The following is a 23,031-nucleotide window of genomic DNA, read 5'->3' as shown; positions in this document are numbered from 1 at the left end:
TAAAATTTTTAAATTCAGTCAATAATTATACAAAATATTTAAATTTGAATGGGTAAAATTAAATATGATGCTAAATTTTTGTCTTAATCATTTCAGTGATAAAATTTTAGAATTAGACTTGGTCTGGTTACAGACTTCAGACAGTACAGCAATTACTGAAATTGTAATGGTGTATACAAACGCTTTTTGATGTGATGATTTTTGGACCCAGCCATGATCGCATAGATACAAGAAATAGATTCACTTAGGAATTGTGTGTGTTTCCCAATCTGACATTTGTAAAACATGTAGCAGAGTGCTAAAGTAAACTATTGAGCCCAAGGGTTTCACATTAAAACTTAGCTTGTGATATTTGAAAATATACTTTGTACAGTGTGCTGTATTGATTTGTAGAGGATGCATATTCAGACATTTTACTGTTTGTGTTTTCTGCTTCCAGTACCACTAGTACTTGGTAGTAGAAGACTGGAGTTTTCAATTTCATTCTGTGGCATTTTAGTGTCCATTAGATACTGGACTTGTGTGTAATAATCATTTACCTACTGCAGAAAAAGTAGTAGTTCATGAGCAATTCTTCACTTTGCATTTTCAGGATCAGAAAAGAGAAATGCTCAGAGGTTAGCAGTATTGCAAGCTATTGTGAAGCATACGGAAGGAGGTAAAGAAAGATTGTTTCAATCGGGTGTCTGGTTTGGTAGTATTTCGAAGTTTTGTGGTGTAGGTACATGATCACGTGTGCACATCTTCCTGTAATGGCGTGACTGTAGATGCCCATTTGATTTTGTGTGTATCATGTAGTGGATGTAGTAAAATGAGTATTATTTCAACAACAAAATTTCAGTATATTGAAAGTCATTACCTGGGACGGCACTTTCAGAAATATACTTCAGGCTTATGCTTCTGAAGTCTGAAATTGGAGTTCCGTTTCATTGGACTGTTGTGGAACGAATTAACTGTAAGTGGAGAGTGGGAAGGTACAGATTCCTTCCCTATTCAGTTGAAAAAAATATCTGGTGGAGAATGGTTCAGTAGTGAAAATCAAAATTTTGTAGTCTAATGTATAATAAGTCTCCTGGGATTTCTAACAAAGGAAAAATATTAAATTCAATTACTTTCATACTTTTACCCAACTTGTGTGAAGTGAAACACTCTCGTTAGTTGATAACTTTGAGGAAGAAAATCTTCAGTCTCGAAAGCCCTGTGAAATCCGTGATTGCTGAGGTCTATGGAGTAGTAGTGATAGTACTTGGTTTGCAATTGTGTTGATAGGTATAGTGTGAGACTTTTAGTACCCTTGTGTGCCCCTTGATACAGTTTTTGTGACTGGTGTAATATCCCTGAAACCCATAACAGTGTTTCTGCTTTTACTACAAATTAACCTGGTACGTGGCTGCTTTTCCTCCTGCTTGGCAAGAGACAAAATTAAAAAGATCGGTCCACAACACTGAAACTCTGTCTGAAGCTTTGTGAGACAAGGAATCTGCTCACATATGAGGAGATTGCTTGGGTGTACTTTAACTTTTATCACAACTTAATAAACAGTGTTTTACCTTCCTGCAGTATCAAGATCACAGAAATGCCATGGTAATTTTTGGATATGTGTGTGTGTGTGTGTGTGTGTGTGTGTGTGTGTGTGTGTGTGTGTGAAGTTGCTGAAATCATCAGTAAAAAGAAGCCTAAACTCATTCTATGAAATGTAAAACAAAGATGCATCTGTTATAATAAACTTTCCCTCTTTTGTTGATTACACTGGTTTATTGGTTTTCTTGTGACAGTCACTTTGTTTGGGGTAAGGCAGTTCTGGTTCATTTTTTTTAAAACTCCTGTTACCTTCAGATTTCTCAGCAAGTTACTGTTTTAGCTGATTACTGCTAATGCTGGCTCCATCAAGAAACATGAAGTTAGATCAAATTCTAAGCAATAAAATGTTACAAAGTGTGATAAATACAATTTATACTTCACTCCATTTCATCTTGCAGGAGTTACAGATGTGATCACAGCATGTCTTCCACTGTATTTATTAGATCTTTTGATTTGGACTTGTCCTGTCTTCTCATTCAGAGCTATGAAATTTTTATAAGTACCTCAGTGATTCCTTCTTTTTATTATTAAATTAAGAAACCAAATGGAACTCAGAGTGGAAAAAATATTTGTTTAGAGGAAACTTGGTATCAGTATAGTATATTCCTTGTGATTTTGATGTCAAACAGTTGTCCTGGACACATGTCAGTCGGTGAGTAAATAATAATAAATTGTATCCAAATAAATTCTTGTCATGTAATCTCTTGTGTACACAAATGGGAGCTGATGAGACAGTATTCTTGAGTGAAAATGGTGATTAATAAGTACTCAGTTCACATTTAATGTTGATAGTCTTAATTTTATTTGAGTGTAAGTGAAAATGTTTTTACCTTTCTTAGGTACTAGGTTCGGTCACGGACACTTACTGAAAGGACAACAATTTCGTCTTTCGCCCTCAGCGTCACCAAAATTGCAGTTTTGACTGTCTGAAGCACATATCATATGAATTTTAATAATTATATGGCATGTATAAATTTTCTGTGCCATAGCTGAAACAGTTTGAATGTCATTCCTGTAGGAATCCGGCAAAAATTGTGTGTGTGTGTGTGTGTGTGTGTGTGTGTGTGTGTGTGTGTGTGTGTAGGAGGGGGCATCGTTACTTTTTTTTGGATGATGTTCTTGCCACTCTGTCACTGATTTCCCTCGGTTGTTACATTCTTCTTATTATCCGTTTTGTAAATTATATTTTTCTACCATTTTCCATAAGCTATCAATTTTGTTTCTCTGTTAAATTCCATTCTGTTTTGTATTCAGGTAGCATTTGTTTTCTTTTGCCCAGCCGTGTAAGTTACATGGGAATTACCGTGAACGTTCACAATTTCATCATCATGTAGTGTATGCCTGAAGTGTGTACATTGTATCTCTTGTTTGCCTGTTTTTGTGACTATTTTTGTGTCAAAAACCATGTGATCATATGAGTAGCCTGTTTACCCTGTCACATAATGAACTGATTGATTGTGTGTCTCCTTACTTAAACATGTTTTTCAGGCAAAGATGGCAGCAAGGTGACTACAGTAGTAGCAACCCCTGGCCAGGGTCCCGACAGACCACAGGAAGTGTCCTATACGGACACAAAAGTCATTGGGAATGGCAGCTTTGGCGTTGTCTATCAGGCCAAGCTATGTGATACAGGAGAGATGGTGGCCATCAAGAAGGTGCTCCAGGATAAAAGGTTCAAGGTCTGTATGGAATATCAAACAAGTATTTGTCCTTAGATTCCTGAACACAGGGCATACATTGAAGAAAGGTCAGTGTATCAATTGGTGACAGTAAAAATAATTCAAGGGAAAATAATATTCACATGGCATAATGGTAGTTATTTATGATCACATTTTTATTTTTGTATGCTACTTTGCTTCATTGTCTAACAAACTCACACCACCACCACCACCACTACTACTACTACTACTACTACTACTACTCCTCTGCCCCTCCCTCACCTCTCCTCTCAATCATTGCCTGATTTAATGGAACTACATTTCATTACCATATGCTGTTTATTATTTGTTTTAAATGTTTTAGAAGTTGATAATACAGAAAATGAAATTCTGCCTCTGCATCATTCCCTTTATCAATAATCCTAAAAGCTCTGGATGAGTAATTATCCATTTTCAAGTATATTAACATGGTTGATTATCCTTTGCAATGTGGTCATAACTTTCCAACTGCCAATTTCTGTTGTGCTGTGGCATCAGGAAACTTGACATTGAGAGGTCATATCATCATGAACTTGTAGTGCAACCTGCCATATTGCCTTTCAGTAACTAAATTACATCAAGGTTCATATTAGAAGTAGAAGGAAGGTACTAACTTAATGAAGAAAAAGGTAGACTGAGATTTGTGAGTTGCGCACACAATTGAAGCACTTTCTACACATGAGTTTAGGTAACACACTATCAGTTATATCAGGAACACAATTATACAATATTTAAATGAACAGGATTTGGAAGTAGATAAGATTTTCGTTTTGACATAAGGACAGACTGGAGGAGACCACAAGAAAGATAAGATTGACAGTGATGATGAAAACATAAATAAAACTAAGGATGATAATTAAGGCTTATTTAATTTTTTCAGTCATGTTTGCAACATAACTAGGTTGACTGCATCTCTATAATGCTGGGGTGGAATGAGTCTGCACCCCTTTTTTTTTATTCCACTAACTGTTATGAACACTGCCTCAAGTTGTACACGAATAACTTTATTTATTCATGACTGGTTATGAACCATTTTTTCCATTATGAGATGGTAAGTCTTGGGTTGCATCATTCATACAAGTGAAAAATTGGCCATGAAATCAATTGTGATAACAGATAATGGGCCTCCACGTGTGCACGTTGCTAACTGATTGAACACACTTACAGTCAGTAATGAGGATATGTGGAGGCCATGTGCCCTTATCACAGTTATTGATTTCATGGCCAATTTTTCATTTGTATAACTAATGTAATGCAATACTTTCTTATTGATGATTTGACAATGGACGACTAGTCATCAGTAAATAAATGTGCTTCCTGTGCAACTTCAGACAGCTGTTGTAACAGTTATTGGAATGACAATGGAGAATTGGCTCAATATTACTACAAAAGCATCTCGTGGACATTAAAAGGCAAAAGGATTTGCAGCAGTTGTTAAATTAGCTTTGTGTTCAGTGTGTGTCAGTTTTAGGGTACATAAAGGTATAACTGGTAAAACTGCAAAATTTAATTGAAAGTGAACAGCTAGGACAGGTAGGTGATGGACTTTTAAGAGGATGAAAAGTTTATTAAAGGAACTTAACAGGAAACTGTTGGATGGATTGCATTGCAGTCAAAGTGTATAATACCATTGATCTTATGCATAGCATGGGCAAGTAGGGCTTTTAAGTTTTTGGTTTAGGTGCAGCAGAATATTGTTTTGTGCACTGCGTATGGACTATTGAAGCTAACAAACTAAGTAAAATTTGATATCCACTATCTTATCAGTTTCCATAATTCCTATAATTGTCCATGTCAATATTCCTAAAAGGGGGAAGGTTGATTCTTAGAAACTGGTGCCATTATTAATAAAGGCATTGTGACATAAGTAGAACTTAATTTACAGCCTTTTATATCTGCTGTGGACAAATCTCAGTGTGGCTAACTAAGAGTTCATAAAACAGTTTCAAAAATAAATAATAAACTTACATCAGTATATATATTATTTCAAACAAAATACGCGAATGTGCTTTCATCGTTGCGAGAGAATGTGTTGCTTGTATTAGTCCATCTTGGTGATCCTTTGTGAAGGCAGCTACATCAGTTTGGTGAAGCAGTTCATTTTGCATACTCAGTTTGCTTCTGGATTGTTCTGGATGCCTATATCTTCAGCCATCTCCATAACTGAAAATCTAATTATGTTGTGCCTGAAGGTCACGGTAGACACATAGTGGAGCGGTTATGGCCAGTCACTGATATAGGATGTGTGATACAGATGTTGCCTCACACATGTGTTACATGGTGGTAGAGATTTAGTAACTTTGTCTTGTCATAGAAAGAAACCATGCACCTACTTATGACCATTCCTGTCATCATCTGAGATACTGATCTTTTCTCATGGAATGCTGTATACTGATTGTAGTAAAACGGATGCATTTCATTAACAATTTGGCTACCACAGATGTTAAAAGTGCATTGTATCAATAAATTGGTGCTCATAGCTATATGGCAACGAGAAAAAGTTCTAAATTAATATGAGGCAGCTGTAGTGGTATTAACATTTTTTCTACACCATCACTATGACAATTCATTTTCAGTCTTGATTCACCTAATCAGTGCAAGAATTAAGTTGTGTTGTTAGTGAAAACAATAAATTTGCAATGTATATTGTTCGATTAATTTCTGAAAAAAATTCTTTTCTCTTCTTTATACTGAATCTGTTACAGAAAAGTCAAAATGATTTTGCATATTCTCATAGACAATTTAGAAATTAATTCAGACCTTTAAGTATGTTAAAAAGTGAAAATTCCCAGAAATTGTTCAACATTTCTTGACTTTATAGAGGTTCAGTTACTATTTAGACAAAAATTCTGTGACATTCAAATAAGTTTTACTTGCTATTTTATTTTTTTTATTTTCAGAATCGGGAGTTGCAAATTATGCGGCGCCTGGAACATTGTAACATAGTGAAACTGAAGTACTTCTTCTATTCGAGTGGTGACAAGGTATGTAACACATAACAGCTCGTCATTTTAACTTGGGAAGAATTTTGTGTATCTCCTGTGTTTATCAACACAGCAGTAATGCTGAAGTGAAAATATGCAGTCATATTGTTAACCTTCCATTAGTTTTGTTTATGAACATTGTTCACACTTTTATAAAGAAAACATACCCATTTTCCATATCTGTGAATTTTTAAATAATGCTATTTTTATTGTTATTCAGAGGTTTCAAATGTTTGAAGTTTCATACATATGAAAATATTTATTTTTATAATATGCGCCTCGGAGCCGATCAGATGGACACACATGCGCTCTCTCTCTCTCTCTCTCTCTCTCTCTCTCTCTCTCTCTCCCCCCCTCCTCCCCCCCCCCCTCCCCCTCCCCCTTCCCCTCCCCGTGTGTGTGTGTGTGTGTGTGTGTGTGTGTGTGTGTGTGTGTGTGTGTGGAGCCGCGCGCCAATTTTTGTCCAAATACAAAATTTGTTTTACATCCTGTAATGTGGGGCGTGTGCGCAGGATGTAAAACAAATTTTGTGTTTGGACAAAAATATGATTATTGTTGGATGTTATAGCCATTAAAATACTTCTTTATCATTAAAATACTTCTTTATTGTTCTGCTAACTTTGCTGTACACCGATACAATATTTTTCAATGTGAATGGTCAGGTTTTGTGGTGCTGAATATTATGTGTTGCAGACTTGAGGAGAAATCATTTAGGGGAAATTGTGTTTGGTGAGCAAAATGTGAAACTATACTACAGAGCAGTATTTCAAAAGGAAAAATGCATTTTGCATGCTGCACATTAAGTTTTCTTGTTTAATTTGTGCAACCAGACATGTTTTGCCTTACACAAAGTACATAAAATGTATTTGCAGTTATGAATATAGACAACCGTCAGCCGTATAATCAAATGGTGACCACGGAAATTCGTGTCGGACTTGGACTCGAACCTGGATTTTCCGCTTTCCCCCAGTGGTCGCATTACAGTTTGGCTATCTGAGCAGGACTCATGGTCAGACACAAACTTTCAGATGTTGTCAACTGTGTGTCTGCAACCTATATGCGTACACCCATTACGCGTGTTCCTGTACAGGGGAGACATTTTACTTGAAGGTCACTTGTCTGGTGTTTGACAAATAAACACAATATTGTAGTGCCTGTGTTACTCAGAATTACGATGCAGTGTTCCTCCGGGCATGCGTGCCCAAAGGAACATTGCATCGTAATTCAGAATAACATAGCCACTCAGTATCATTTGTTTTGCCTTAATTAAAAGGTACTTTCTGTGGATGTTTAGAAGTATTACACAGTTTTTTATTTGTCCGTATAATTTATCGTTTGTACGTATAGGTTATAAATTTAAGACAGTTCATTGAAGTTTTTATAGCAAAATGGAAAAGTGGTTGCAGATCAGCATATAATCCATTACTTGTAAGCCAAACCACTTTCTCTCATGTGATACACTGGTTGAAAGTTTGCAGTTTTTTGCTGTGGTAACTGTTTACAGAATATAAGACTATAGCTGCCATTTTGTGCATCTACAATGTCATTTGTTTCTGTAACTGATGGCAACATTCTCAAGTTTTGCTTAAAAAATTGTGTAAAATTTCAGGACACTTACTGAAGGTGCTTTGTATCTTAAGGCAAAATGCATCTGGGTGCACAAGTTAAATAAAAAAGATTTACTGAGCAGCGTGCAAATTGCTTTATTCTTTTAAACTACTGTAACTTATATACAGCTACTGTGAAAATGGCCACCACAAGAAACTTATTAATGCTAGTAACTTGTTCATCAAACTAATACAAATGTGACATGTGGGAGAAAGGGTGGGAGTACAGTGGAAAAGAAACAACAGGGCTACTTACAGGTTGTAATGTCCCCACTGCTGCTCGCCGGAATTTCTTTTGCAGCTCACACTTCTCAGTTGGGTCATCTCCTATAAAAGCTCTTATATCCAAAAGATTTATAGTGGTACAATTGTTGGTTTTTTCAGTTGACTAATTTTTTGTGTATATAATGGTATGGAACACCATAATGTCACATTTTGAAGGGAAGACCTGAAAGCTTCTGCACAGCTCTTGGAACCCTGAAATATAAATTTTGCATCCAGCAGGAAGATCCAGTGAGGTCATGAACTTGAATAGTTTTGCTTGCAACTTAACTGTGTTATGCTGGTTCCTACAGAAGTTTTTATAACATGAGAGTAATCTATATGAGGATGGTAATGATGTCCTAGCAGTACTGACAGCATAATGAGATGAATGCTAACGTCACACTCTAGCCAACAGAGGATTGTTCTCAGTAACTTTCCAGCTCATTCTTGCCACCTCTCGACCAACCCTCTTTTTCTTTCCTACTTTGTGTTCAGTTTATTCCCCATTTATTCCATTTCCTGGTAGGACATATCCAATCTCAGAGCATAACTTTCTTGGTTACTATTGCTAGTACAAATTGTTCTACTGACTGTTCCACTCTAGGAGTACTTCGAAAATGAGTAATACACAGGATATGTCTTGCTTTGTTAGAATGTTGTAGTCAACATTGGATATGGAGACAACTATATCAGCAAAAACAAAGTCTGTCCTTACTTACCAGAGTAATTTGTACTTAGCAGAGTAATTTGTGGATATGACGGATTTTCAGAGAACACACGATTGTATGAAAAGTCACTGAATACTGTGGTGTGGCTTTTCACGATGGTAAAATAGACTGTTGCTGCTCATACACAGACGGGCTTTTGATAGTAAGATAAAATATCAAACTGACAACAGTTAACATGTGTGTCGAGACGCGGATGGATGTGCCCCCCCACCGACACACACACACACACACACACACACACACACACACACACACACACACACACACACACACACACACAGAGGTTTTATTCAGTCAAAGCCAGATTAGGATGTGTGTACGGCTATGCATGACCATTCTACCTTAATAGTTTGACTCACAGCAAGGGGACGGCCAGATATGCACACAGAGCTCGATCACCCTGCAGCTCCCAGACTGTGAACTTATTTACAAAACACAGTTTTTAAAATGTAGGAGAACAATCTTGTTCTGAAAATAAGTTTTTAAACTGGAGGACAAAAAGAATATTTGTGACTAGAACAACTTGATCTTGTTTTCCCTAACTTTCTGTTAATACATTCAGGCCTGCTACACCATGCTCTCCAATTGCTATTGAGAGCCAGACTGTTTCTGAATTTAACAAAGTACAAGAAATCTTATGTACACAATTTTATTATTAAACAAGTGCCTTACATGTTTTTAGATGAGCACCAAAATTATTTATACTGATTTGTCCGAGTAAGTGCTTCCATGATAGTGTGTTCAGGAGTTGGCTATCAGAATAACACAGCGATTGGTTTCTAGTTGTTTCCAATGCAGCTGTGATAGCAGCAACTAATTGAGGGATAAGTTCTCTCTTTTCATTTCTGATCTGTCATATTCATTGTTGTACTTCTCTTCACCTTTTGTACTGGTCACGAGTATCAGCTTTAGATAAAAAACTGCTCTGAAAGGCTACAGTTATAATTTGTCATTATTGTGTGCTTTGTTTTCCTATGTGCCATATTTGTTTGATGTAGCATAATTTCTGAAGCTAGCAGTTAAACTGAGGAGAAAAGTAATAAGTCGATCACATTCTTGCACGTGAACACAATACTGCGTGTTAACAGAAGTTGTGCGAACATACTCAGTTTGGGACTGCTCACCAGTTACTACTGTGACGATACTGTGTTTGCTTACTATTGTCACTTTCTGTATTCAGTTGTTATTCTGATCCAAATGTTAAGTTTAAGTGTAATACGCAATGTAATGTAATCGTCAGCTCCAATTCTCTAAGTGACTTACAGACCATTCACCAAAAGTAACTTCTCTCTCTTCTGCCTTTATCCACATCCCTTTCAAAATAACTAAGAAAACTTGTTTGCATACTTGTTTAGCATATGAGTCATAATTTAATGCATTGCAACAATACTGATCGTACAAAGAACTGTATGGGTGTGACTCAAATGTTGTGTTCATTGAGATCAGTTTCAAATTGCTGCTGCTGTTATTACAGAGGTGGTGGAGGAAATAAGAGTGCTGAACTGATGGAATCATCAGAGTGTCAGTGTTCTGTTTCACATGTTTGTCAAATAACAACCTTTGTTTGTCACAGAAGCCCTAAATCTCATATTGCTTTATAGTCTACAGGGAGCTGGTCATGTCAGCAGGAATCTTTAGGTTGACACAGGAGACTGAAAGTGATACCCTCATTTGTAGTAACTCTTGTGTTATTTTCTGTCATAAAGTACATGTGTGGTGCAGTGATAATAATGATTAATAAATACATACCTACCAAAAAGTTGCAACTAATGAGCCTGACATTGTACACTAAAAGAGAAAAGATAATACCCATAGCGATGCCTCTATCCCGTGTGATGGGAACATCAAAGAAGGCAGGGCAGAAAAAAAGGATATGATCATAGAGGCCAGCCAAATGTGGGAGTTAATTTGTGAAAGTTGAAATGAATTGAATTTTATTTGATCATGTAGGATTACATGGTGTACAATGAACATACATGTAATATAGGACACATCAAAAATACAAAAACCTTTGTTATCGGTATACTTCCTAACTATTCTAACATTGATTATAATTAACAATGTTTACAAACTTAATGTGAGCATTACTTGTCAACACTGTAAAATTTCTTTTCCACCAGATAGTCTTAGGTTCTTGATAGTCTTAGGTTCTTTGAAAACTTAATTCATGTATGTTGTCATGCTGTTTTTTAGGCAGACCTTTTAGTAATTTGATACCTGAGTACCGGGGTCCTTTTTCGAGCATTGTCAGTCTTTGGGTATGCTTCATATGTCATTTTTCCTCCCTGTGTTGTGAGTGTGGACACTAACATTTTTAGTTCACTCTGCACTATCTTTTGTGACCTATACTATAGTTTATACATGTGCAACGAGGAAAAAGTTAAGATGCTTAGCCTTTTGAAGCAGTTTCTGCATGTTTCAGAAGTCTTTCTTCTTAATATGATTCTGAATGGTTGAGTTCCCCCATACTACCACTCCATACTGCAGGTATTGTTTGAAGAGTCCATGGTATGTGCACAGAAGCTGTTTGTCTGCATACTGTGCTAGCTGCCTCATTGTAAATATGATGCTGAGTTTCTTACAGGCAGAATTAATATGTTGTTTCCATTTCAGCTTGTTATCCACAATAAAGCCTAATAATCTAGTGGATTCTAATTCTTCTAGTCTCGTTTCATCCACCTCTAAACCCATGTGCACTTCTGAACACTGCATACAAGTCTCTTTTATGTTTATAACAAGTCCATTTTCCAGGAGCCACTGCTGAATTGTGGTGTTTGCAGATATGTATGCTCCTCTCTCATGCTATGCCACAGTTTGGTCATTCACTTAAAACTTCTGGGCTGATACGCCGTGGTCAATGTATAAACCCCACCCTCCTGATAGCAGAAGACATCCTCCGAGGTAAAGTGGCGAACTGCTGCTTTACCTTGGAGGATTTCTCCTGCAGTCTGAGACAAAACGTCAGGGCAGAGTTTTAGACATCGATCTCAGCCTGTCAGCCCGAAAGTTTTAAGTGAAGACAATATCGGCTGCAAAAGCCTACATTGTATGATAAGTTTGGTCATTGTTCAATATTGTCATGTTGTCTGCACACAATATTTTCTTCTCTTTCTCTTCAATACCTATGTCATTAATCTGTTTGTTAAACAGCAATGGGCCCATTACTGATCCCTGTGGCACTCCATACTGTATTTAATGGTTTTGGTTTCTGACTGATATGCATCCCCTATTGATACATATTGTTTCCTGTTGCATGCCCTGTTTGCCCTCGGATACCATAGTTTCCAATTTTCTTATCAGTATTTCATGGTCAGTAGTGTGGAATGCTTTGGAGAGATCCACAAACAGTGCAGGTACAACTCTGTAATGTAGTTTGTCAGACTGGCAATTGCGGAATCCATTGCTCTACTCTGAAACCGTGCCCCCTAATGGTATGAGAATGTTGTATTTGTCCAGATAAATCAACTAATCTATTACGCATAAGCATTTCCAGGATTTTTGAGAAACCTGATATCAGTGAAACTGGCCTGTAGTAGTGGGGGTTGTCCTTATCCCCATCCATGTACACTGCTACCACCCTGCTTATCTTCAGTTTTTCTGGAAGAATTCCATCGCTGAGAGAGCTGTTTGCTATGTCCAGCAATGCTGAGATTATTTGTTCACTTACTTGCTTTATTACACAATAAGATATTTTGTCATCACCAGCTGATTTCTTGGACTTCAGCTTCTGTTCCTGTACTGTTTTCGTCAGTTCATCTTCTGTCACTGGTTTCAAGAACATGATTCTCCTTCATTTTTATGATAACTTAATAACCTTCTTTTGTGGACTTTTTTTCAAATTTTAAGTTCTCTACCACATTTATATAGTTACCATTGAGTATGTTAGCTATTTCTCTACCATCTGTAACCACTGTGTTGATAATTTTCATTAACCTGATATGTTTCTTTGTTGGATCCAGCTTTTTCTTGTCTTTCATTATCAGTTAGTACCATTGAGTTCATTATGGTAGCATTAATTGCTCTTGATTTTGCCTCTAGTTTTATTTTTCTATACTTCTTGTGTAGCATTATATAATTTTCAGCTTCACCCCTTGGTCTCAGATCGTGCAGCTTGCTTCGCAGTTCTATTATGTCACTAGAAATTCACTTTGTCTGATCTGCATCTTTTCTTGTGTCTTTACTTTGGAGAATGCTATGTTAAAATGTTTAATTGTTGTAATAAATGAATCATATTTTTCATTTACATTCTGCATCTGTAGGGCTTCATTCTAGGTTTCCCTGCTCCATATTGTTTCGAAGGTGTTAATATTTTGTTCATGGATGATCTTAATTTCTTTGGTTGTTTGTTTCGGTTCAGATATGATGTCCTTACATCTGCAGAAGCAGATCAGCTGTCCATGATGATAGGATATTTCTGTTTGGATTACATGTGACTCAGTTAGACCCACTAATATGAGTAATGACATTGTCAATAACTGTCTGACTTTGAGAAGTCACTCTTGCTGGTGCTGATACTGTTGCCTCCATGTTATATTGTATTAACAGTTCTTCAAAATCTTGTCTCAGTTTTGATTCTTTTTCCCATGTCAGTATTGGAGTCTCCACATATAACATTCTTATTCATTCTTAGTAAGTTGGCCAAAATTTTTTTTCCAGAAAAATGCTAATGTTGGCACCTGGTGATCTACACACACAAAACAATCAACGTCATCAGTAATTTCAAAGTCCTTTTTCTGTAGTTATAGGTAATCTCACATCTTTATTGTTTGCAGTCCGTAGGGGCTTTCCTCTGTCTGTCTGTCTGTCTGTCTGTCTGTGTGTGTGTGTGTGTGTGTGTGTGTGTGTGTGTGTGTGTGTGTGAGAGAGAGAGAGAGAGAGAGAGAGAGAGAGAGAGAGAGAGAGAGAGACTGGATAAGATATAGTCCTTTATTCTCACGTTAAGCTTTGCGGGTTTCAGTTAGACCATGTTCACTGATACATTGTATGTCTGGTTGTATTTCACTTAGAACTTCTGCTTCTAGTTCCTTGTTACCAACGTACTGAATATTCTGATGTAGTACTTTTAAATAAGTTATGTTTGAAATATTACGACGTCGCCGCCGCCCACCTTTTGGTGGTTCACTAGAAAATTGTAGTCCACTTCTAGAAACAAACAGATCTCCAGTGTCTTCGTATTCCTCTTCTTCTTCATCGTCCTCTTCTTCTTCTTCTTCTTCTTCTTCTTCTTCTCCTTCACGTGAATGTGTAGTCTTCTGATATTTCATCATCAGCTTCATCTGATGCTATGATATGGTCTTCAAGAGGTTCCATATCTTCATTCAGTTCATTATCAATGTTCAATTCATTTTCGTCGTCACTGACATCAGAATTGTATAGAATTTCCATGATCTCTACACTAGAAAGTCCTTTGGACATCATTACTTGCAGATGAAATACTGACTCGTGTAATGTCAGCTCAACAGTGAATGTCAAATTCAACTCAACAATAGTAACCAGCAACAACAACAAACATTGGATCTATGGCAAAACTCAACAAAGATGATGAATGACAGATATATTTCCAAAAATCTTCTTTTTCTACAAATAAGAAAATAAGACGTTTCATACCAAGTGGGGTATTGTCACAATCCCACCAATAAATGACTTGAATAACAATGATAAAGCCAAAAAAATTAGACAGTCGAGAGTGTGAATTCAACATCAATCATTTTAGTACAAAGTCATGAAACCACAGGCATGTGGCCCTTCAGATAACATTATTATAGGGAAAAAACCAACCTGGGGTAGTCAGAATACCCTGCTTGATAATGCGAGGGTTAATAATATTTGAAGATTGTCAAATGTCATTATAGAAAATTCTTTGAGTAATTCGTGCTGTGGTGGTGTTCATTGTCCTTTAGTTGTTCAACATGTTCTTCAGAGATTGTCATGTGTGTTTTATCAATGTAATTGGTATCATCATCATCATCATCATCATCATTGATGCCCTTGGTTTAATACAGCGTAACTGGAAGAGTGCTGTGGCTAGATTCCCAGGTTGTAGTAAAGATGCTGAAATAAGAGACTAGTACTGTTGTAGTCCATCCATATCATTTCTAAAGTACTGTAAAATCGCGTCAGTCACCAGGTCTGCTTCTGAGGAAGCTGGGAGTTATCTGGAGTAGAATTGACTTTTTCCAACAGTTTAATCTCTTAATAGAAATAATAATAATAATAATAATAATAAATTGGAAAACCACACTTAATATCCAAACAAATTCAAATAATATCACATCACAGCCAATACAGATTAAGTGTGGAATAGACTCATTAAGTCCTTTCTGGTTCTGCCTTGCTCTGAACCCACTATCCAACATGCTAAATAATACAAATTATGGATACAATATTACTGGAACATACCCACACAAAATCACACATTTGCTATACATGGATGATATAAAACTACTGGCAGCAACAAATCAACAACTCAACCAATTACTAAAGATAACAGAAGTATTCAGCAATGATATAAATATGGCTTTTGGAACAGACAAATGTAAGAAAAATAGCATAGTCAAGGGAAAACACACTAAACAAGAAGATTACATATTGGATAACCACAGCGACTGCATAGAAGCGATGGAAAAAACAGATGCCTATAAATATCTAGGATACAGACAAAAAATAGGAATAGATAATACAAATATTAAAGAAGAACTAAAAGAAAAATATAGACGAAGATTAACAAAAATACTGAAAACAGAATTGACAGCAAGAAACAAGACAAAAGCTATAAATACTTATGCTATACCAAAATTGACCTACTCATTTGGAGTAGTGAAATGGAGTAACAAAGACCTAGAAGCACTCAATAAACTTACACGATCACAATGCCACAAATATAGAATACATCACATACATTCAGCAACTGAAAGATTCACATTAAGCAGAAAGGAAGGAGGAAGGGGATTTATCGACATAAAAAACCTACATTATGGACAGGTAGACAATTTAAGAAAATTCTTTATAGAACGAGCAGAAACTAGCAAAATACACAAAGCAATCACTCGTATAAATACATCGGCTACACCACTGCAATTTCATAACCACTGCTACAACCCTTTAGATCACATAACATCAACAGATACGAAGAAAGTAAATTGGAAAAAGAAAACACTACATGGCAAGAACCTGTATCGTCTAACACAGCCACACATCGATCAAGATGCACCCAACACATGGCTAAGAAAAGGCAATATATACAGTGAGACGGAAGGATTCGTGATTGCAATACAGGATCAAACAATAAACACCAGATATTACAGCAGGCATATTATTAAAGATCCCAGTGCCACAACAGATAAATGCAGACTTTGCAAACAACAAATAGAAACAGTAGATCACATCACAAGTGGATGTACAATACTAGCAAATACAGAATACCCCAGAAGACATGACAATGTAGCAAAAATAATACATCAACAGCTTACCTTAAAACACAAACTTATAAAACAACACGTTCCCACATACAAGTATGCACCACAAAATGTACTGGAGAACGATGAATACAAATTATACTGGAACAGAACCATTATAACAGATAAAACAACACCACATAACAAACCTGACATCATACTCACCAATAAGAAGAAGAAATTAACACAACTAATCGAAGTATCCATACCCAATACAACAAATATACGAAAGAAAACAGGAGAAAAAATTGAAAAATACATCCAACTGGCTGAGGAAATCAAGGACATGTGGCATCAGGATAAAGTTGACATTATACCAATTATACTATCAACTACAGGAATCATACCACATAATATCCACCAGTACATCAATGCAATACAGCTACATCCAAACTTATATATACAACTACAGAAATCTGTAATTATTGACATTTGTTCAATTACCCGAAAGTTCCTAAATGCAATGTAACATATACCGTACAGTTAAAAGGAAGTCACGCTTGATCAAGGTCCGCGTCACCTTCCATTTTTAACCAGACTTAACGTCTGAGAAAGTAAAGAAATAATAATAATAATAATAATAATAATAGGATAATAGGTAGTGGCAGATTGAACTCTTAGGATGTGCCTGGATGGCTCATTTAATCTTTCAGAATGTTTCATAACAACATTTACTACAGTTCCATTCACCTTTAGGGTATTTTAGTTTAGAGAGATTTTTGTTTCTCAGTACGTAACTTTTGCTGGGCTGCCAGATGGTGTTTTTGTGTTAGTTGAAATAATGTTTGACATCACTTTAATATCTTTGAACAGGTTATCCTTTCCTGGTGCCCATGATCTGTGGAGCAAATATAGTGTACAAGAAATGTGGTTATAGATGTATTTCTTGCGTTTGCACATGCACAGGAAAGACCCAGTGAATGACTACTTTTAGAGAGAGGATATACATAATCTTTAAGGTTTGTTTATTCTTTCTGTTTCAGAAAGATGAAGTTTACTTGAATCTTGTACTGGAGTATATACCAGAGACTGTGTACAAAGTTGCAAGGCATTACAGTAAATCTAAGCAAACTATACCTACTAGTTTTATTAAGGTAAGTGCCATTGTTAAACTGTGTTGCAATATATTTGAATGTGTTTGAATTAGAAAAATGACTTTAAAACAAAAAGGGGTTCACATGAGTAGGGGAAAATAGGCATAAGTAGTTATTCTGTGAGGATTTATTGAACACACATATTAAACAAAAGTGAGGAAATGTTAGAACATTGTCTATTTTTTAAAGTATAATACTGATCAAGAATCTCCCACGTGGAGGAGCTGAGCGAAGGTGCAGAGCTCTGGTTAAGTACAAGTCACTGTGGTGACAGTCGCACAACATTGGACTTGATTTGGCATTAGCCTACACAATTTTAATCTTACCATGTATTTTATTTTTTAGTAGTATTAAATAAGTGGTTTATAACACTGTTATGAAAAAGATAGTTGCTGCTATTATCCTTTTCATAATATTGTTACATTCCATCCTGAGTTTTTCTATTGTTTGATAAATGGTTTATAATAAGGCATGAAAGAAAATAGATCTTTTCGCAGTTGCTCATGTAGATCGTGTCATCTGCCTCAAATGAAAAACATAGTATTACATTGTCAAAGATTCCTGTCGACTCCCCAAGACACAAGGAAAGGACATAGGTGCATAAATACATTGAAACATGAATATCACAAATACACTAAAATTTTAAAATAAATGGTTTATTTCCAGTTATTCATCATCTTCTATGGTGTAAAGTCCGTGACTTTGTCCTCTTCGAACATAAGCCTCTCCATCTATCCCAGTCTTCTCCTCTCTTGTCCACAGATCCCTTCACTCTTAACGATCTCTCTCCCTCTTGGTTTCTTTCCTCGTGTTATTTCACAAGTTTGCCCCAGTATCTCGTCAACTCCCATTGTCTTTACGTGTCCGTACCACACTCTTGACTTTTCTGAGATCTTCTGCATGAAGTTCCCTTCCATTGTTTCCCTCACCATCTCATCCCATTCGCCATTTGTTCTAGTCAGTCATATCCTGCTCTTTTTGAAATTAATGTTTTGTGCAAGACTTCAGTATTTCTTTCTTTCTCATTGCAGTTGTACATGTACCAACTGTTTCGAAGCTTGGCGTACATTCACTCATTAGGCATCTGCCATCGGGATATAAAACCTCAGAACTTGTTGCTGGACCCGGAGACAGGTGTTCTCAAACTGTGTGACTTTGGCAGTGCCAAGAATCTGGTAAAGGGTGAGCCAAATGTGTCGTACATCTGCTCACGCTATTACCGTGCTCCGGAGCTCATATTTGGGGCCATTGACTACACCACCAAAATCGGTATGTTTTGTAAAAATCATTTTATTCCAGTGTGCAAAATTGTTTTATTCATAACAGTGAATTGATTTTAAGTACACATTTATATGGCTAAAACAGCTCAATTTAGGTATTATATATAAAATATTTCTTTCATCGTGTGATACAATTTCGTGCACTTTCTTTTTAACCTTTTGTGAGAGTCCTATATTCTCACATGCCTGAGTTTGATACAAATTTAGTTGGTATTTTTTTTATTGATAATGTTAAACATGGTTATGAAAATGAGTGTCTTCACGTTATTCATTTAATATCGTTCATTGCACTAGTAAATAATGTAACAGAAATTAAAATATTGCGCAGGAGGAAGCAATCAGTTGGACGTGAAATGAAGATTTAGCATTTGGCTCACAATTCATCTACACAGATATGGGAGGGAACAATGGTTTCTTAAAAATTAATTTTAGCTGGAAAATAACAGTAACATTTACAAATATCATTCTAAAAGGGGAAACTAATCTTCATTAACTTGTAAGATACTGTCTGCCGCTCGTGAGTGCAGTGTGTGTCAGGCACTTTGATAATAATCTGCTTGGTAAAATAAAGTGTACAGTCTTGAAAAGAAGTAATTATATATAACTACATTTAAAATTTTGCAGTATGAGAAATTATATTTTACCTCCTAATGGCTGTCGTGTACGTTTGCCTAACTAAGCATCCAAACAGTAAGTGTGTGTGGATTCTTTGCAGATGTATGGAGTGCTGGATGCGTGTTGGCAGAATTGCTCCTGGGTCAGCCCATATTCCCAGGTGATTCTGGCGTCGACCAGTTGGTTGAAATCATAAAGGTGCTCGGAACACCGACACGTGAACAGATACGTGAGATGAACCCTAACTACACAGAGTTCAAATTTCCGCAGATAAAGTCTCACCCGTGGCAGAAGGTAAGCCTAGAAAGTGAGCTCTGTAATTACAGCAGTTACTGGAGATGTCACTTTTAAATAATTTCATCTGCACTGTTCAGTTTACGTTTACTTAATTCAGTCTGAGATGTTAACACAGTGCTTCTTTATGTGTAGTTCAATATTTCTACTTCCTTGGCTGGCGATTATGTTGTGTTCGTAGATGATAATAATAAACAATATGTAAACTGACACCAAACTTTGGACCACATTTACTTTTCATTTGTGGGAAATAGCAGTCTTGTATGTTAAAACTATGGTCAGTGTAGTAAAACTGAGAGCTGGAAGAGGGGTAATTGCAGTTTAGAGGAATAGGTTTGCTAGTTTCAGGAAATATTTCAATTTGTTGTTTCCCAGTCAGCATCTGTCAACTCCTGTTCAGATTGCAATTTTTTTTTTCAGGCCCTGTTGGACTCGTTTTGTTCTTGGTGGCTCAACGTTGCCTACTAATTACTAAAAGCTTTTTGTTACGTTGTTGTAAGATACCCCCATTCTCATTCATTAAGTAGTGTTTAGTGTCTAGCATATGGGCTGTGGTAAATTTGGATTTGATCACTATTGGAAGCCCTCAACTGGCTGTTAAGTTTTTCTGGAAGGTGGAATTAATTATAAACCATTATCTTTCCTCTGTGAAGGAAAGCAGTAGACTGAGAGTACTCGGGCATACTGGAAAAAGTTTAATGGCCAGAGAGACAAGATAATTTACTGAAATGTGCAGGTGGTTTATTTTGTTACAAATGCATGATATTTTTTATAGCTCTTGAGTCACATGTTTAATTTAAAAAAAAAATCCTCATTTTGGGGTCTGTATCAACATCTCTACACCAGAACAAGAGTAGAGATTGCAATACACTAAATGTAGACCGGAACTTACTTCACAATTTACCAAATTAACATATTTTAGCAGTACACTGTAATACTGATGTGCCTGACTGTTAGCTTACTTCATCCTTAAAATTTCATCCAGTATTTGGTGTCATGTCGTGTCATTTTGTGTAGGTTTGAATCTGCAAGAGATCCCACTTAATTTTAACAAGGTCTGTATACCTCTTATTTGTAAATGCATATGAACATTAAAATTTATTATGTACCTTCACAAGGCACAGAACCATAGTCCTAAAATAAAGAACAGAGAGAATATCTACCCTACTTCCAAGGCTCTCGGGTGTACTGCCAGATCCAGTTGTTGAAAATCCACAATATTTCGGCTAACAATTGTTCCAACATTGTCAGGTGGTGCTGATGGGGCGAAGTTCCTGCTGCGTGCCGGCAGTATTTATACTTGCTGGTCCAGAGTTCCGGCCTCGCCAGCACTATGCTGTGGTGGTGGTGGTGGTGGTGGTGGTGGTCTGTTTCCTCCTGTCCATTGTCCCTGTCACACATCGTGTCTGGATGTCACATTTTGCTGTGATGGGGCTTAGTATTGGCTCAATGCCTTGTTCAGATGGAAGCCCCTGTCTCTATCAGTCAAATTGTCAGACATATTTCAGTTGCTTCTTTGGCAATGCAGTCCCAAAATTTATCAGTGGTAGCATTTTCAATGCAGTGTTCTGCTATTGTAAACTTACGGGGCTACAGTAAACAGGTCTGGCACTCATATTCTGTATATGAGTCTTCAGTTCTGTGGATTGTTTATCCAGTACACGTTCTTCTGCATACACATGGGACATGGTACATCACTTTTTTTACTCATGTCATCTTTCACTGTCCCTAATAAAGTTCGTATTTTGACTGGCAAGTGGAAAATTGGCTTTGTGTGATGATTTTGCATTAGTCTTCTCATTTTTTGAAGATACGTTGGCAACAAATGGTGTGAAAGCGGTCTTCTCATTGTCTTCTGCCTTGTTTTTGTCCTCTACCTCATTCTCGGAGATCCTGCTTCACAGGGCCATCCGAATCTGTTGGTTGCATTTCCATTCTTGTGGAAGATGGATTCCATGTGCCACATCTTTGCCATCAGATTTAAGTGTAGCACGCTGTTGTTCTGCAAGGAATGGTGGCAGCTAGAGGCATGAGGTATCAATCTGTATGCTTTGGCTTACAGTGTACATAGTGAGCAAGTTAGCTGTTGAGCCTGTGCTGAGCTAGAACGTCAAGAAAAGGAAGTTTGCTGTGGAAAACTGAATGTTTTCGTGGAAAGAATCCAAATATTCTAAGAATTTCTATAGTTTTTCTAGGCGATGTGGCCAGATGACAAAAGTGTCGACATATGGAAAGAAACACACCAGTCTAGCTAAGCAGTTTGCAATGCTCTGTTCTTGAAGAACACTGTGAACAGATTTGCTACAACTGACAGAAGTGGCCTGCCCATGGCTATGCCATCACTCTGCTCGTAGTATTTTCTGTTGGAAAAAAATAGGTCGATGTCAGAATGTGTGTGTAAAAAAGAGGCTGTGTCAGCTTAGGGCTGAACTTGTTGATTAATTTTACAAAGTCTTCAAAGGGGACTCAAATGGGAAGTTGGACGACATCAAAGTTGCCCATAATGTTGGACTCCTGCAGCCTTAGCTCCATCAGCCAAGTTTGGTACGTGTGTGTATATGTGTACACTTGCAGATGCGAGAGCCCACCAGATAAGTCACATGCTTAGCCAGGGGATATGTCGGTGCCGTAATGTTGCTCACTATTAGTCACGTGTATTCTTCGTGGGTATTTGGCAGGCCGTATGGTCTAGACGGTACAGCAGTGTCCTGGCAGAGCGATTTGGAAAAGTCATCATTGAGTGCCCAATTTCTTCATCTGCTGGATTTTAAGAAAGTATAGCAAAATCATCGGCAAATGCCCGGCAGTTCACTGTTTCACTCACACCAGTTTTGTTAAGTACATTCAATAATCAATCACATTTTCATTCCAGATCTGTACTATTTCTTCTAATGCACATTTGAAAAGGACTAGAGATAAGCCATCATTTAGTGTTAAACATGTATTTATTTTAAAGCTCTTAAAGATTTTCCTCATGAACTACGCTTTAAAGACTGTAAGCGTTTTGTAGATTGGAGTTCCCGGTTCAGTTCAAATACAAAATCCTTGAATTACTTTGTCTGGAGTTCTCCGTTAAGAGTCAGACGTCTTTTTAGAATCCTCAAATGTTACAGCTGTGTCTTTAGATTTCGGTAGTAAGTGACGGATTATAATAATTGAATAGTCTACTTGGAACTTTTTTTTTCTCTTCCCCATGTAATTTTAAAAAGATACTTTATAGCCAGCCAGTAAGAGAGAGACTCCTTTGTAGTTATTGATGTCTCTTTCTATCACCTTTCTTGTGAAGAGGATGTATTAAGATGACATTCTATTCTTCCAAAATCTTCTGTAAATAAGTTGCAGATGTTTTATAATCTTTGTGATGATTTCAGAATTCCAGCTGTTATGGAGTTTTCCATACTGGCCTTGTTATTTTTCAGAGTTTTAATTGCTT

The 23,031-nt window shown here is 36.8% G+C and overlaps 1 protein-coding gene across 6 annotated transcripts in view; it reads left to right on the top strand.

Annotated features, from left to right (window-relative positions):
- The window catches only part of LOC124717382 (glycogen synthase kinase-3 beta), a 326,873-nt gene that overhangs the window by 254,959 nt on the left and 48,883 nt on the right, over positions 1-23,031 (top strand). For 4 of the 6 annotated variants that reach the window (XM_047244232.1, XM_047244231.1, XM_047244228.1 and 1 more), the window contains 5 exons: positions 3,070-3,260; positions 6,179-6,262; positions 17,299-17,409; positions 18,441-18,678; positions 19,405-19,598. In XM_047244232.1, the coding sequence (XP_047100188.1) occupies positions 3,070-3,260; positions 6,179-6,262; positions 17,299-17,409; positions 18,441-18,678; positions 19,405-19,598 (818 nt within the window). Of the gene's footprint in view, positions 1-592; positions 659-3,060; positions 3,261-6,178; positions 6,263-17,298; positions 17,410-18,440; positions 18,679-19,404; positions 19,599-23,031 lie in introns of all 6 variants that reach the window. The other 2 variants (XM_047244229.1, XM_047244230.1) reach the window with 2 other exon arrangements.

The sequence above is a fragment of the Schistocerca piceifrons genome, chromosome 9 (genome assembly GCF_021461385.2).
Source record: "Schistocerca piceifrons isolate TAMUIC-IGC-003096 chromosome 9, iqSchPice1.1, whole genome shotgun sequence".
NCBI classification, from domain to species: domain Eukaryota; kingdom Metazoa; phylum Arthropoda; class Insecta; order Orthoptera; family Acrididae; genus Schistocerca; species Schistocerca piceifrons.
The sequence above is the reverse complement of the archived record's forward strand: the minus strand, read 5'-3'. Positions and strand labels throughout refer to the sequence as shown.